The sequence below is a fragment of the Microtus oregoni genome, unplaced genomic scaffold, assembly GCF_018167655.1.
Source record: "Microtus oregoni isolate MIOR12 unplaced genomic scaffold, Mior012 000001F_ref0000356, whole genome shotgun sequence".
NCBI classification, from domain to species: domain Eukaryota; kingdom Metazoa; phylum Chordata; class Mammalia; order Rodentia; family Cricetidae; genus Microtus; species Microtus oregoni.
The window spans coordinates 93,026,057-93,044,205 of record NW_024543060.1 but is presented as its reverse complement, the minus strand read 5'-3'; the positions used below and the strand labels follow the sequence as shown (position 1 = coordinate 93,044,205).

Genomic DNA, 18,149 nt, shown 5'->3' with positions numbered 1-18,149 from the left:
CATTTCTGACACCGGGACTTGGGCCAGCTGATGAAAGGTGATTACTGCTGTGAATAAATGGATCATAAGAACAGCAGAGTGGGATCCTGGGCAAGACTCAACGATAAAGGGACAGTAAAATGAGCAATCCCTTCTAAACTTTCTAAGTTTGCTCAGACTACTAAAAAGTGGGTCACCCAGAGTGACAAAGGGTTGCTTGTGACAAGTATTTTATTCACTGTCACTTCCCCAGGGACCCTGGAGGAAGATTTTAAAGTAACACTAAAGATTCCACCAGGTGTTCCTCTCGAGAGGGCAGACTTGAAAGCAAACCGGACACTAGTCTATTTGAAGGGTGCACGACATACTTGAAAAACTCCTGTTTACGCTGATAATGAGCAACATTCAAAGACCGGTTTACACTGGAAATGTCTGGCCCAGTCTGAGCTGAGAAGGATTTCATTAAGGCTGCAAAGCCTAAGCACAGTTTGTCCTGCAGCAGAGAGCAACGGCATCAACACTGACTCAAACAGATGCTTTCTGAGGTCTGACATCATTTCCTGCACTGGGGGGGAGGCATGGTGTTCCTCCGCCTTCTCTGAGCTCCTTGTTAAGGTAGCATTCTGCACTTCCTAGTTACTATGGCCATTCTACAGGTCATCTCTTGGGTGGAATAAAGCACATGAACGGAAATGCAGTCACCCGTGAGTATTTGAGTTTCTGACCTTAGCTGACTGTGTCCACAGGCCCTGAAATTTGAGAAACGGTCAATGTCATCTCCATCTTTGTTTACAACCACAGGACTCTTACGTGGTGGCTGTAGTGTGTGCTTTAAGTCTCAGCTCCTGGGAAAGCTGGGGTGAAAGACTCTGCTTGAGTCTAGGACTTGGAGATCAGCCTGGGCAACACAGTAAGCACCCGCCCCCACACCACCAAACAAGGGGGCTTTTCCAACTCGTATATCATGACAAAATGATGCGGAAATGTACTTTATGGGAAAAATTAAAAGCAACAGCTTGGAAAACTAATTCGGAGCGTTGACTTCTTCCTCTTTTGTTCTCAAATACTTGACAGAGACGTTTAAGCCACAGCATCTAAGTGACAGCAGTCTATAAAGCTCACTACTTAAGAGCCACCGCCAGCCTTTGTTTCTGCTGAAGCCTGGAGGATTAGGGTGCTAAAAATAACACCATGCACTCAAACCTGACTTGTCAAGAAACAGGTCACACTGTTCCTGCCTGATGAGAGACTGGCCATTTTTTCCACTTTATGGCAATTTAATATTATGTTGTCAACAGAACACAATCTATACTTGATTTTAGATTGTGATTTTCTATTCTTGGTTACCTACTTCATGACCCATGTCATTCTACAGAAGACGACCAGTAGAAAACAGAAGGCCAGTCCCACTGACAATATCCAAAATGAAGGTGCCTTACAGCAACCAGTCATGGATCCCAGGAAAAACTCAGCTCAAATGACTGCTAGCAAGTGGGAATTGAGGATGAGCACTGGAGAGGACCAGGAGGAAGAAGGAGGAAAGAGGTGGCAGTTTGAGAAAACGAGAATGTCTTTAATTGCACATACTGACTTGTCCTCCAGGGCACTGAGACACCTGTGACTACAGTTCTGCACAGAGCCCGCCTCTTCCTTTTCTTGCTATGTGCCTTGCTGCAATACTTTTTGACTTGTAAGAATTTTTATGCAAGGCTGCTAAGAATGACTGAAGCGTCAAATAACCAACTTTAATACTTGATGTTGTTAGCTGTACATTCTATTATGTACGCATGTGTTAGTTGTACATTAGGAAGCCTCACATAAAGGAAGGTAAATGGTGACAATGCTCTTTTAAATTGATCAGCACCTAAAACTGCCAGCACTCGTACTGCTTCAGAGAGGGTAATGGACTTGTTGAAAGAATCGTGCAGCACAGTCCATGAAATCCCACCCTGCAATCACCTGAAGTCACTCTAGGGTACTATTTGAAACTGTCTCTAAAAGACCAGTAGGTGGAAAACTTACAAATCCACAAGAGAAAGCCAAAGGGAGCGGAAGACAAACCACTAACTGAAAGACACAGCCACTTAGTAAACAGAAACTTGGTACTATACTTTGGTTTTGCATTTTTGTATTCTTCGGTGTCCGTGTCCTCGTCCTCTGAGTACCAGTTATCTCCTCTTCCTCCAGCCAAGAGGCCCCTGGCCGCCAGCAGTCCTGCAGCGTTCCCATAGCCAGTGTACTTCAGCAGGCTGTCCACTGCAAAAACACAACAGGGTTCAGACAGGCGTCCTAGGTGCTCACCACTGACACCCACCTTTCAGCAGAGAAGCTGGGGCCACCTGCCATGGCAGGAACCTTCTCAGAGAGAGGCCTTTAAACATAGAGTGGTTAGGGTGAACTACCTACAAACACCCTACCTGCTATGAAGACTTAAGATCCTGTTTTTAAGATATCAGCAATTCTGAAACTGCTCATCCGTACACACTCTGGCAAACGGGGGGGGGGGGGGGGGGGGCTCTCTCTGCCCCGAAAGTAAGAGGCGTGCACCAACTTCCTGATCTCTAATTTTATTTTATTTTCTTAAACTAAAGATAATGAAAGTCAAATGGTGGTTCTGCATGTGTTGTATGAATAACCTTAATTTTTTTTTTATTCCTTAAAGAGATAGGAAGGGAAATATATAGGCATTTTAACACCTAAGGGTATTAGCAAATTGGAAAGGTTAATATACCACTTAACAGGGCAGGGCAGGCTGGGAAGATGCTTGTGACACAGGCATGAGGAGCAGAGTTCAAATCCCCAGAACTCATGTAAAAGCTGAGCAGGTACTTGTAAGACAGAGACAGTACTAGAAAGTCCCAGGGTCAAATGAGAGACTGCTTCAATAAATAAAGTAGAGGGCAAGTGAGGAAGACATTCAACTTTAGGGCCTTCATATGTATACACATGCACACCTACACACACACACTAAAAAGTAACATGTAAACACAGGAAGCCCACTGAGTCCGACCAGCTAGATTTCCATATGATCACTATTATTACTAGCTGGTAGAACTTTGGCTCTGGCCCAGTGTCTGACCTGTAGAAATGGAGTAAGAGCTGCATTCCTCAGAGTAAGGCCACTGAGCTTCTCAGGAAAGCAAGCTCTCCTTCTCTTAAAACATGATGTAAAATGATCATGTTACACCCACACACACAGAGTTTGGGGCACTGGATACAGGTAAAAGAAGCCTGCACTGCAGAGGTGTGTGTGTGTGTTACATAAACTTTTAAATACACTGAACAATTACTGGCACTTCATTTTCTTCAGGTACAATTTCAAGGCACACAATTATGTCTATAATAAAAAGAATAAAAACTGTTAGAATTTCCTCAAGGTTTTAAAGTCGAATTTCATAAAATGATATCCTAAGGTCGAGTGCAGAAAACAAACCACATATTCATCCACATATGAAACCATGCTAAAATTGAAATAGCACAACTCATACCATCCACCTCAAAAAATAACGCTGGAGAAAATTCACAGACGTACAGACGGGTGCTGAGGAGGAGGAGGGGGAATTCACAGACGTACAGACGGGTGCTGAGGAGGAGGAGGAGGAGGAGGAGGAGGGAGAACACACAGACGTACGGGTGCTGAGGAGGAGGAGAAGGAGGAAGAACTCACAGACGTACAGACGGGTGCTGAGGAGGAGGAGGGGGAATTCACAGACGTACAGACGGGTGCTGAGGAGGGAGAACACAGACGTACAGACAGGTGCTGAGGAGGAGGAGGAGGAGGAGGGAGAACACACAGACGTACGGGTGCTGAGGAGGAGGAGAAGGAGGAAGAACTCACAGACGTACAGACGGGTGCTGAGGAGGAGGAGGGGGAATTCACAGACGTACAGACGGGTGCTGAGGAGGGGGAATTCACAGACGTACAGACGGGTGCTGAGGAGGGAGAACACAGACGTACAGACGGGTGCTGAGGAGGAGGAGGAAGAACACAGACGTACAGACGGGTGCTGAGGAGGAGGAGGAGGGAGAACACAGACGTACAGACGGGTGCTGAGGAGGAGCAGGAGGGAGAACACAGACGTACAGATGAGTGCTGAGGAGGAGGAGGGAGAACACAGACGTACAGAAGGGTGCGGAGGAGGAGGAGGAGGAGGAAGGAGAGTATGTGCGTGGACTTCAGCTGGGGATGGAGTCATACAGAAGGAGGAAGGGGAGAATCAATACTAAGAATGTTTGAAGAAGCCACAAGGACACATGTGATGAGCTTGCTCACAAATACATACATCTAGAAGTGTGTATGTATAGTTTACAGGCACTTATGTCACGTGGATGATAACACTCCCTACAAAGTGCCACAGACTAACAGAACTCAGTGTCAGGCATTAGAAACCTCCCTTTGAGTTGTTAGGGAAGTCCAAGGGACCCCCAAAACAATAGAGGCCATTGTCCTTGGTTGCTTCCCAGAACTTGAAGACCCCACTACTGGGACACTATACACTTCAGACACAGGACTGAGAGGAATCAAGCTGCACTTGCCGTGGAAGGCTCCTCTCTAAGGACTAGCTCATAGTATCTGAGGATGCTACGCGAGCTGCCAAGGGAGCCAAGCTAGTGACAATCCTACCCAGCTGCAAAGCTGAGGACTGGCAGGGCAACTATTTCCAGAGGTGCAGTAGTGGCAGCACCTGAGGCTACCCACAGCTGTCTAACTATCTGAGACCCACTCACTAGAAGGGAATTGAACCTGTCTGGAAAGGTCACAGATCCTACGGGAAACCTACTACTTCTGTCTTCCTAACCCAGCATCATTTTTAACTGCCTTCAAATACTGCCCTGATGCCCACAGACAAACAGAGCTCCTCTCTGCAGCAGATGGAGGGAGGGAGTGACAGTGGAGTGGACAGGCCCATTCAGTGCATCGACAGCGAACACCTACAGCTAAGACTCAGGAAACACTGCAGAAGGTGGGGCGGAAAGGCTGTTACAACTGCTAAGAGCCAGAGGTCCAGGACATCTGCCACCAGACAGTGGCTTCCAGACACAATAGGGATGCTGCACCCATGAGATCTAAACAGTGGGCTCTCCTAAATAAGACCTGGGTAATGATTAATGACACCATGAGTCCACATGCCAAGCGGATAGGACAAATTTCGTAGGGCCCCACCCTTAGGTGAAGATTACAGGCCATCAATGCCGTCTGAAAAAGGAGGATCAGTTTCTCCAGGGATGAGCCCAGGCCCCTGAGAGGTTACTGAATCCCAAGTGGCCAGCCCTAAACACATGCACATAACAGCAACACCAAATCGACTCAGTAGGTTCTTGGATATTTATGTGTGTGTGAACATGCATATAACTATATAATATTACAAGAAGTCACGAATTTGAGGGGGGGTGAGAGGCATGGGAGGGGTGGAAATAATACAAACATAGTAGTCATGTGAAAATTTAAAAAATAATTATCTTGAGGACATTAAAGTAGTTTAAGACAGAGAAACAGATAAGAAAAGGGAATATTCTGGTCAGAGTATGAAATTATAAGGAATATAAGTAACACTAATTAATTTGTTAAATTTTAAAATACTTCAACTAGAGAGCACTTCTTTGATAGAAAAAATACCTACTCTGGGGACATATGAAGGCATACCTCCTTTCAAGGAATATAGAAAACTGGGTACATTTGTAAAAATGGAAACATGGGTTGAGTGAGATTTATACCATAAAGCCCCAGTTGGCCTGGGGCTCACCTCCCTCCTTCCCAGGTCTCCAGGGCACCGAAATCACAGTAAGGTGCTACCACACTCCGCTTCAACCAGTCATTCTTAACCCCAGACCTAAGGTAGCTGTATTCCTTCTCAGTGGTACTGGCAAACACTATAAGTTTTTAATGAGGGAGAGGAATTTGTGCCCTTGGGTAAATCTGATATACTGTCTCTTGCTGCCAGAGCTTCAAGCTGCAGAGATTCAAGTAAGTCAGCAAATGCCTAGTGAGCTACTGAGGGGACAAAAGAATTTCTGGGGTACACAGGTATCCTTAATACTCACAGAGGTCAGACAGGATGTTAGTGGTCAGATACAAACCCTCTGGTGATGAAGGGTCACAGACATAAGCCCTCAGAACACTGATGTTTTTAACACAGCATTACTACGATGCTGATTTTTATTTGGCGTACACAGGCTGGAAAATGAACCCGGGCCTCACAGAGGAGCACTGAGCTAACCCCATTCTTGGACTTTTTAAAAAAATAAAGATGTTTAGTGGTTTCAAAAAAGTGACATTTACTAAAATTTTTAAAGTTTAAATTAAACATTATGAATAAATGGTTTAAATGAATATATTTAAGAAAGACACAAAGGAAGGGAAATGACTCAGTGGTTAAGAGCACTGGTTGTTCTTCCAGAGGACCTGAGTTCAATTCCCAGCATCCAGATGGCAGTTTGTAACTGTAACTCCATTGCCCTCTTCTGGCCTCCATGGGTACCAGTCATGACAGCGGTGCACAGACACACATGCAGACAAAATACACACAAAATACACACAAAGAAAATAATGCTCAAAAAACGAATGACATAAAATGGCCCAAGATTAAGTAGTCTAAGGTCCCAGCGGCTGTGGAAGGTCAGGAGAGGTTAGAGAGGAGTAAACAGGACACTAATAAAGTGCTTCCCTTCTATGAGAAACTTTGTGGAAGCTACTCACTAACAATGACCCGGGGTTTTCATAAGAACAATGTTACTGCTCTTTTACGGGAACGATAAGCCAATTCTGTGGGAAACAGGCTACAGAGACGATTTAAGACATATTATTGTCTTCAAGATAAAGTTAAATGAAATCTCATTAAGTTTTTAAACAACTAAAAACTGGGGAGCAAAGAATGGAACCAAAGGGAATACAGAACTCTAGCAGAGACGACTACTGGAGAAGCCTTAGCTACCTCTCACGGTAGGGCTAAAACAGACACCGGGAAAGAGGCTTTCTAAGGGAGGGCTTTCTGTGGTGTTACAAAGACACACACAAGGGTGCTTGTGCTTTGTCATCATGACTGTCTGTGAAGTCAAACAATCCCAGCAAGCAGATGCGTCAGGTGCTGGAGACCCGCACTGGCAGGCACAGTGCTGGAAGCCTACCCAGATGTGAGTTCTATCATTTTACCACAAGGCAGAGGAGAGCCCGCTTAGGAGACCATTGTCCCTTCTCAGAGGACTCTTTCCATCCAGAGATCCACACCACCAGCAGCTCTAACCAGTCTCCTTTCCAGCCATGTCCTCCCATATCTATTTCCATACAGCCACCTAAGCCACGCTTCGTTCCGCACAAACATGGCTCTCCTGCTTCTCCTAAAGGCTCAACCCCCAACCACAGGTCTATAAGAGCTCTTCATCTGGCAGCCTCTTTTCTAAAGCTGGTTTCCACTCTGTGCATGCCTCAGACCCTACAATGTCTTTTTCTGTGACTATTTTCCACTCCTCTGGCTCCTTATAAAAGTCCTTCTCTAAGATGCCACGGTAGGAAGCACAGTCTTCTCTTTAGGACGTTATTCATCATTCATCACTGTGGGGGAAATATGCAAGACAGCATGGCCGTTATACTGAATTCACAGGAAGCACAAATGTTTGCTCTTTTACTTAATATTTATGGAACAATTGCTATCTGTAAGCTAAAGAAACTCGGTGTTGGGAATGCAAGGCCTGCAGAGTCAGAAGTGTAACAACTGTGGAAAAAAATGATCAACCTGAATGCCACAGAATTTCTCAGAGATGATGTCCACACTGCTCTTCAAAGACAAAGCTCGGGTTGGGTGGTGGTGGCGCACGCCTTTAATCCCAGCACTTGGGAGGCACAGGCAGATCTCTGTGAGTTCGAGGCCAGCCTGGTCTACAAGAGCTAGTTCCAGGACAGGCTCCAGAAATACAGAGAAACCCTGTCTCAAGAAAAAAAAAAAAAAAAAGAGACAACTTAGCATACTGACAAAGGAAGGGCATCTCAGCAACACTAAAGTATCAGTTTGTATTCATGGCAGGGGAGCACATCAGCAGAAGGAAAACATCACAGAGGTAACCCAATAAAAGTTGGATCACCAGGCAATGATGAGACAACACTAAACATTTACATGGAGGGAATGAGAAGCTTGTGTCCTCCAATAGCCACCTCCAAGACACACAGTAAAATCTGATTGGAAACAGGAGATCTGACTATTTTAATATTTTAAGAAAACTATTTTAAAGTCATTTAACAAGAAGTGGTGTGGGAACAGAATAGGAGAAACATAAAGATGGTATTTAGGAAGTAAAATTTGTAAGGTGCAGTTAGTTGTATATGAAGAGAAGACAGGCAGGGCACTTTAGACAATGTGACCTTTACAGAAGAGAGCAGATGGCACAGAAAAATTGAGGAGCATGCGCACTGAAGAGAATGCATTCACTTTAAGACAGGAGGTGCAGGTGTCTATGAGAAACTCAGGTACAGATGTCCAGTATGTAGGTGGCTACATGAGGGGTTCATCCTGAAGCAGAAGCCACAGACAGAGAGGATGGGGTTCAGAGGATGACTACAGGGAGCTAGATGTGGAGCTGGGATAGGTGTCAAGGACATCTAGGACCCCCCTAGCACACACACACAGAGCAGGATACAGATGAAAAGATACCCATCGCACCAGAGAGTTAGGAACCCACAGTGGGGAGGGTAGCAGTGAGGAGGACACGTTCTCCTGGAACTGGGAAGGAAATGGCTGACTCATGGCAAGGGGAGGTCTCCCCGGGTAGTGGGGATACTTGGAAAGATGCCAGTATGGGAGAGACTGCTGACAGGTGGACAAGGACACACAAGGAGAGCTCAAAAAATTAAACCAAATCTAGAGAGGAACAACTCACAGACGAAGAACTGAGAAGACAAGAAGAAAAATATCAACAGCAAAGAGGTAGTGTAGCGACAAGCTAGAGAGAGGCCTGCAGCCTGACACTAGGACGGAGGCCCAGGAGATCTGCACCTGTGAGCTACAGGCCAGCACAACTCACGGCTGTAACTCAGCCCTACCACCATGCCTGCCACATACTGGAAAGAGCGCAGTATTTCACAGATCGCTTTCTTTTGATTAAGCCATGTAGATGAATTTTAAGGAGCCAGAAGGAAGTCAGTTTAAAATTATTTTAGAAAATTTTTATTAATGTTGGCATGCAAAGCGCTAAGCTTCTTTACGGTATGTTCACACACATATGTCGTTACAGCTGGTTCTTACCCACTTCCTCCATCCCATCTGCCTCTTCCTAGCTGGTTTCCTGTTTCCCCGACAATGGCCTTCCTTCCTGCACTCTATTACCCAGATACCCCGTGGTTCATATTCTCTCTCTCATTTAGACTTCACATATGAGAGAAAATATGTAGCACTGTTTGTTTTTCTGAATTTAGATTTTTTTCTTACCATGATTTCCAGAAAGCACTGACTTTACAGAGGATAATAAAATTTAGTTTTGCCACAGTTGAACACATGTTGGTGGCATGACCACAAACCAGCATGTGCTCCTGCAGGCTGGAGAAGTGGGCTGGCCTGGCACAGGTGGACAGTTTCTCCCAAGACTTTACCCTTCGTGTTTTGTTTCTGACAGCTGCTTACCTCTCCACTTTCTGGTGCGAACACAGATCACAGCTCTTTAACGTTCAACTTAGCTTTGCTACATTGAGAAAGTTTAGCTACTCTGACTCTTTGAAAGTTATCTGACCTGCCCACAGACCTCTGCTCTCTCTTCTCCCAGACCCAATCCTGAGGCTCGTCCCTAGCACTGCAATAGAACATCAGCTGTGGCCTGCCTTCCTGTCCACAGCTCCTGTGGATCCCACAGACCATCCCCTCCATATGTTCCCTCCCCTAACTTGTCGCTGCCATCCCAGCCTCTAACACTAGCAGGCATTCCCTGTGAACACACCAGCTGGGCAGGACAGGCAACACACTGAGAACCCAGAGAGGAAGTAGAGACTGACAAGCAACACACCGAGAACCCAGGGAGGAAGTAGAGACCTATAGGCAACACACCGAGAACCCAGGGAGGAAGTAGAGACCAACAGGCAACACACTGAAAACCCAGGGAGGAAGTGGAGACTGACAAGCAACACATTGAAAACCCAGAGAGGAAGTAGAGACTGACAAGCAACACACTGAAAACCCAGAGAGGAAGTAGAGACCGAGGAACAAAGCACACACGCAACAAAGGCAAACCCAGAAATTAGCACCTGGACCTACAATCACCCCAAACTGAGATGCCTAGATGCCAACGTAAGAACACAATCAGTAACAGCCAAGGCAGTAAGTTCACACCAGAGCCCACTAGCCTACCACAGCAGGCCCTCAATAATTCAAACATAGTTGAAGCATAAGAAAAAGACCTTAAAACCAACTATATGAAGATGACAGAGGTTCTTGAAGAGGAAATGAATAAATCCCTTAAAGAAAGCCAAGAAAGAAACAGTTAAAGGAAATGAATAAAACTGTTCATGACCTGCGGAGAGAGACAGCTGGAATTGAGGGTCATCTGGGGAGTGGTTTGGAAACCTGGTGCAGTGTAAACTTCCTGGAATCTATGAGGGTGGCCTAGTGAAGGCTCTAATAATTGGAGGCACAAAGTCTGAACTGGCATTCTTTTGTAACCCGGCAAGGCTTCCAGGGGCAGGACTGGGTTGTATTTGGTTAAACTGCTAGCTAAGGGGTTCCTGTAGTGATCCCAGAACAAACCAGGCTGACAGAGGGTCACTGTCCACAAACCAACCAAGGTCCCCAAGGTCAACACCCGCACAGCTCACTGAATGCAGAGAGGTGGGGCTGGTGCCTGCATGGAGCCTGCACACCCATGTCCTAGCCTCCTGGGTATGGGAAGGTGCTCTCTAGGCTACAGAAAGATACCTGGACACCCACCAGCCTTTGACAAACAATCTGTCCCGGCTGCCAGACGTGCTGGGGCAATGGTGCCTCAGAACTTGTGCTCGTGGCCAAAGTCTGCTTTAACTTGAGCCCCATTCCACCAGCGGGAGCCCATGTTCAACACTGCTTGGACAGCCAGAAACCAGAAACTGGATGGCCCCAGGGACCTGGGGTAGAACCAACAGGACTGGTTAAAAAAAAAAAATCAATGAAATGACTTCTAATGATATTCTGCTATACTCATATGATGGAGGAAGGTCATTGGTTAAATAAAAAGAAACTGCTTGGCCCTCATTGGTTAGAGGATAGGTGGGAGGAGTAAACAGAACAGAACGCTGGGAGGAAGAGGAAGGGAGCTCAGACTCCACAGCTCTCCTCTTGGGAGCAGACGCCTCAGAGAGATGCCATGCGCCCAGCTCCCAGGCAGACACACGCAATGAAGCTCCGACCCAGGATGGACATAGGCTAGAATCTCCCTGGTAAGCCACCTCGTGGGTTACACTAGAAATGGGCTAGTCCAGGTGCGAGAGTTAGCCGAGAAGAGGCTAGATAGAAATGGGCCAAGCGATGATTAAATGAATACAGTTTGTGTGTTGTTATTTCGGGCATAAGCTAGCCAGGCAGCCGGGGTGCTGGGGACGCAGCCCCGCCGCCCTTATTACTACACTCATAGATCAGTGCTTTGTCCAGTCATCCTCAGAGAGGCCTCCTGAGGCAGCAGATGGGAGCAGGTGCAGAGACCCACTGTCTGAGAGAGAGAGAGAGAGAGAGAGAGAGAGAGAGAGAGAGAGACTCAATCATAGGTCTCCACCAGGTCCCTTTCCTTGCCACTTGGAATCCCATGGAAAGGGGAAAGACTATAGGAGTCAGAGGGGACGGAGGACACCAGGAAAGCATGGCCCAAAGAATCAACTGAACAGGTCCAAGGTCCAGAGAGAACCAGGTCCTGTGTGCACACTGTGGCTGTCAGCTGGTGCTTTTGTGGGGCTCCCAACTGTGGAAGCCGGTGTGTCTCAGACTCTCTTGCCTGCTCTTGGGCTCTTCCCCGCTGGGCTGCCATGTCCAGCTTCAGTGTGAAGGTGCTTCCACCTCACTGTGTGTTTTGTTTGTTGTGTCTGCTCTTTTCTGGTGGGAGTGGGAGAGGGAGGGGATCTGAGGGAGAGAGGAGAAGAAAAGCAGGGAGGAGTGGGGAGGGAGTATGGTCGAGATGTATTGTATGAGAGAAGAATCTAAAGTTATTTGATAGTCTCCAGTTCCTTAATGGCAGCACCAAGTTGTATCCAGCAGCGCCTACTCTCCACCCCGCAGCCCCTTGTCCTTTCAGCCCTGCTCTCCAAGAAACAAACTATTGGAAAGAGTCGGTCTTCTTCATCTGCCATTTTACGTGTAGACTGTCTTATTTTCATTATTACCAGCCTGGCTGCTGAAGCTCTTTGCATAAGCAAATAACATGAGTGTGGAAATCTTGACAGTCTTGTGTTCTTCTCTTCTGTGTCTAGCTTAAAAATACCTTTTGGATGGATGAATTTAAAAATATTCATCACAGCTATTTACTTATTTATTTGTTTACTTTAGTTTATGTGTGTGCTTGCACAAATATGGAGTCAGAGGACACCTGCAATTCTCGGTTCTCCGCAGCATCAAATTCAACGCTGACGTTCAAGAACTATCTATGAGCCCTCAAAGGAATGATTTTACTCCAATATATTTATAGATTTCTAGTGACTGAAAAGAAAAACCACATGACCAGAGAAGTTTCAAAATTTAACTAAAAAACAAAATGAAATAAAAAAAAACACCAAAAATACCAAACCCACAAACATTACTGTGCTGCTGGTCTGAGTTGAGCTATATTATAAAACTTCCCAAGTACTAGACATCCTAGGAGGAGCAGTACCAGCTATCTCAAATGAAAACAACCGACAGAATTCACTAGCAAAAGCATGCCTCACATTTGCTATGCACTGACTCCTCAGTAAGGTGAGACTGTCCTTAGATATGTAATCACGTCAGTACCCATCCATCCATCCACCCACCCATCCATCCATCCACCCACCCACCCATCCATCCACCCATCCACCCATCCATCCATCCATCCACCCATCCACCCACCCATCCACCCATCCATCCACCCATCCATCCACCCATCCATCCACCCACCCATCCACCCACCCACCCATCCATCCATCCACCCACCCACCCACCCATCCATCCATCCACCCACCCACCCACCCATCCATCCATCCACCCATCCACCCACCCATCCATCCATCCACCCACCCATTCATCCATCCATCCACCCATCCACCCATCCATCCATCCATCCATCCATCCACCCACTCACCCACCCACCCACCCACTCACCCACCCACCCACCCACTCATCCACCCACCCACCCATCCATCCATCCATCCACCCACCCACCCATCCATCCACCCATTCATCCATCCATCCATCCATCCACCATCCATCCACTCACTCATCCACCCACCCACCCACCCATCCATCCACCCATTCATCCATCCATCCACCATCCATCCATCCACTCACTCATCCACCCACTCACTCATCCATCCATCCATCCATCCATCCATCCATCCACTCATTCATCCACCCATCCATCCATCTTTGTTTTCTCAAGACATGGGTTTTCAGTATTGTCCTGGCTGTCCTGGAACTCATTCTGAACTCATTCTGTAGACTACGCTGGCCTCAAACTCAGAAATTCACTTGACCCTGCCTTCTGAGTACTAGGATTAAAGGTGAGAACCACTACTGCCTGGCTCATATATGAATTTTTTTTTGGAAAGATTTATTTATTTATTACGTATACAACATTCTGCCTCTATGTATGCCCGCACGCCAGAGGAGGGCGCCAGATCTCATGTGGTTGCTGGGAATTGAACTCAGGACCTCTAGAAGAGCAATCAGTGCTCTTAACCACTGAGCCATCTCTCCAGCCCCTCATATATGAATTTTTAAAAAGTATACAATAAATGTGTATTGATTGAAATAAATCTATGAAGAACTAACTAGCAATCTTCTTAGTCAAGAGTAATAGTACTATTAATAATACATTAATATCGAAAACCTTTGAGTGTGCAAGTGAGAGAAAAGCTCAGCGTGCTCTCGAATCTCTCACTCACAGCTGGGTAAGCCTGGGGCTGTCCCTCCCCTTCTCTACATCCCATGTTGCTAGGGACAGAGTTTGCATGAGTTCTGGGGATCTGAACTCAGGTTCTCATGCTGCACACCTCCCCAGCTCTGACAGCCATGTTTAACTGGGTGGGTAACATATATGCTGGTTTAGATTAACGCGCGTGCACACACACAAAAACAGGTGTACATGTGTGTGCATGAGCATGTGGAAGCGAGAAGGCACCTTCAGGTGTCATTCCTCTGGAATGCTATCCACTGTCTTTTTTTTTTTATTATTATTCTTTTTTTGTTTGTTTGTTTTGTTTTTCGAGACAGGGTTTCTCTGTGGTTTTGGAGCCTGTCCTGGAACTAGCTCTTGTAGACCAGGCTGGTCTCGAACTCACAGAGATCTGCCTGCCTCTGCTTCCCGAGTGCTGGGATTAAAGGTGCGCCACCACCGCCCGGCCTATCCACTGTCTTTTGAGGCAGGGTTTCTCACCGGCCTAAAGCCTGAAAACCAAGCTGAACTGTCTGGCCAACAAGCCACAGGGATCCTTCTCCAAAGGACCCTTCTGTCTCTGCTTCTCCACTGGGATTCTAAGTGTGCGCCACCAAGCCTGGCTCACCTGCCAACCAGCCTGCTTTCAATTCAGATTCGTTTGCAAGCATTTTACTGACTAACCCATCTCTCCAGCCTCCATACAGCTCATTTTTGGTCTAAGAAAATAGGTACGATCAGCGACTATTTTGACAACACATGTAAGAACTACAGTAACTACCTGATTACAAGATGTAAATCAATCTTCTTTCAATCATGGAAGAAATTAACAGTTCAAGAAGACGAGACTGAAGTAGGATCACCTTAAGAGGGTCCTTACGGGATTAAGTGGGTTTGGGCACAGGATGTCAGGCACATGACACCTGTCATTTCTAAAAGCTGTCATCAACATTCTAACATTTCAATTATATTGCTAATAATGCATTATTCCTATAGGAACTCAGATGATTGAACTAAAAAGTCAGAAATAAGGTTTAAGAACACAGAAGGTTTAAATTTTGAGGGCTGGGAATATAGTTCAGTAGTAGGGCAATTGCCTAACATGTATGATACCCTAAGGTCAATTTCCAGCCTTGAAAAATAAATAAATAAATTAACAAATTAATAAATATTTTGGGAAGACTGTTTTTCATCTCTGAACTACCTCGTAAAATTGGAGTTCTTAAAAAAGTGAAATAAAAATGCTTCAGTGTGATTTTTCTGTACAAAGATATTAATAAATAAGAAGAAATATATTACTGTTACCTCAAGGGTAAAGCCATACCTTAGTAACTTTGGATTTCTACGCAGTATATTCTACAGTTAGTATTCTGTGACTTCAGACTGCAGAACTCAGTGCCATCTTAAGAGGAAGAGAGGAGCCACAGAACTGTACCTCGCCATTAAAACAGTGGCGGACCTCTTTCAACGGCTTCCAAGTCCGAGATGCGCCGGGGTCCGGGGTCCGCACACACGAGGCCAAGTTAGATGCTCGTGTATCTGGGAAGCATGTTTCTGCATGTCCTAAGGAATGTGGGAGCACTTAGCCCTGCTGTCGGATTGCCACTGCCCGATGTCTGGACAACCGCAGTAACAACAGGTGAGCAACCAGCTCTGCAGGGTGGACTCAAGTGCTACATCAACAGGAAATTCTCAAACTTCCTCCAAAAGATAAAGAGTAAGGCAAAGAGAGTTTCACTTACCTCTCTCTTTGCAGAGGACGAAAAGGAACTCAGCAGCAATTTGCTTGACCCCAAGGTCGACATGTGTCATGAGGCGCACCAGCTTATTCCTCACTGTCGAGCCCACTTCAGGCCGGTTTGTCACATCCCTCAACGGTGGTAAAACCTGACGCATAAATGAAAAAGCCACCATCAGTTGGGGCCCTGGTGTGTGACAATGGTACTGTGCCATGGGTCAGTCTTAGTTTTATAAGAGTAAAATAATCATCAACAACAGCCACACCTAGATCATCTCATGTGCAGAGCACGGCTCTGTTCCCTGTCACCTGGTTATCTCAACACTTGCAGTGCTTCTGGTGCCTAGCAAACTTAATTTAAGAGTCTTTATCGAGTTTCTCTTTCTTGCAGGGTATGGCAGTATACACAAGCACAAGGCAGGCTAAACAAGGAGGAAATGAGCTCAAAGTCTGCTTTAGCTACATAGCAGGGCTGCCTCCAAAACCAAAAGGAGGGAAGGCCAGTGGAGCAGTTTCTGTGAGCATAAGGACCTGAGCTCAGTACTCAGAAACCAGGGAAAGTCCAGAGGTGGTGGCATGGGCTTGTGATCCTAGCGTGGGTGAGTGGAGACAGGAGGATTCTTGGGGCTTGCTGGCAAGCCAGCTTAGCCAAGCCAGAGAGTTTCAGGACAGCAACACAGGAGTGAGGGGGAGAAAGAAAGTAGATGGTGTCCAGGAGTCCACATTCCATACACATCTCCCATCTGCACCAGCACCCAGGGTTTCCCATTCCTCCACATACTTCTTTTGTAGCTCAAACCATATGGACTTAACTCTTTCAAGTCTAGCAGCATATTCAGTATTTAATTTTTTAAGATCTGTATTTATGCTTTTTAGTTGTTTAATTTTATAATAAAAATGGCTATTTCAGGTTGAATATTCCTAACTCCAAAATGTGAAACCTTTGAGTACTGACATGATGCCATATATAGAAATTCCATATGACAGGGAAATGAACTTCATGTGAAGGGTTAAGTGAAGATGTGCTAACGATGGACAAATCATCTTAAAGCTCTGGGTCTATACAGAACAAAAAGAAGTTCATATTCACAGCAGGGTCCTAGTGCAAAGTATCTTACTGTGTAATCTATGCAAATCCCCCAAATTTTAAAACATTATAAATCTGAAACACTTTTAGACCCAAGTATTTGAGGAAGAGAAAATCTATCATCACCAAGCTGCAACAGATCACACACACACACACACACACACACGCATGCACACACCCCCCGCTCTTTCTGCATGCCCCTGTCCAGCTGTTACTATCTCCCCCATCTCCCACCATTAGTCTTCTATGATCCTGTCCATGCTCTGGCCAGCTGGCAGAAGAAATATTTATTGTGTACCCTCTTTCCACTGAAGTGCATTCTGTGATTCTTAGGAGGCATGCACTGGGGTGTGTCTTTCTTTCTCATCGTTTCTCTCTTAACCCTAATGCTTATCCTAATATCTTTTTTCAAAAGTAAGTTCCATAGGGACAGTTCTCCTTTCTTTATTAGTCTCCTCTCAGTGCCTGGAATATTATAAGTGTCCAATAAGTATTTGTTGATTTAGAGGGAAATGAATAAATCCAAGTAATTTTCATTACATGATGTATTGGTTCATTCTCTGCTACTGTAAGAAAAGACTCACGGCACACTATAACTTTACAAAGAAAACCGTTTTCTCTAGTTTACAGTTTTGGTGATCCTACCTACTGGTTCTACTTCTGGTGAGGGCTTACTGGAGGATGGTATCACAGAAGCAGGATGTTTGTAGGAGTCAGGGATTTAAGGGTCATGTCAGCTCCAGTTTGTTCTGTGAGAGCTAAAGGGTCTCATAGGAACTCTTAAACCATGCTGGGCAGTGCCCCCCAAGACCTTTCCATGTAAACATTTCATGAGTCAATACATCTTAAAGGTTCCACATCATCACCCACCACTGCCGCTTTGGGGACATCAAATTTCTACCGTGTTCATAGAGCAAAAAGCACACCCGAACCACAGCAAGTGCCTTCTGTATAAAGAATGAGTACTTGCACTAGGCAACAAAGCATATTACAAAGTCGAAGAATGATCTACTGTGCACCTATTCAGACTGTATAAATGTAGCAGTTCTTTAATTGATTTAACTAACTGGTCCCCTTCCATCTCTATGTAATGTACAGGGATTGGAAATACAGCTATAAATTAAAAAACAAAAAATTTCAGACAAGTAATCTATTCAAATATTTCTAGAAAAGGTGAGATTAACATAAGGCATAACTCTACCGGGTTTATTTCCTATTTCCCTGGGAGAATGAGTCATGTGATAGGCGATTTCTACAGTAGATACCTTAGTATCTACAGGAAAGATTAGCATGCAAAATTTG

General features: G+C 45.5%; 1 protein-coding gene across 3 annotated transcripts in view; it reads right to left on the bottom strand.

Annotated features, from left to right (window-relative positions):
* Ric8b (RIC8 guanine nucleotide exchange factor B) overlaps positions 1 to 18,149 on the bottom strand; it is a 99,259-nt gene that overhangs the window by 18,975 nt on the left and 62,135 nt on the right. For all 3 annotated transcript variants that reach the window (XM_041667960.1, XM_041667965.1, XM_041667963.1), the window contains exons 7-8: positions 15,765 to 15,909; positions 2,091 to 2,235 (exon numbers count right to left, since the gene is read on the bottom strand). In XM_041667960.1, the coding sequence (XP_041523894.1) occupies positions 2,091 to 2,235; positions 15,765 to 15,909 (290 nt within the window). The remainder of the gene's footprint in view (positions 1 to 2,090; positions 2,236 to 15,764; positions 15,910 to 18,149) is intronic.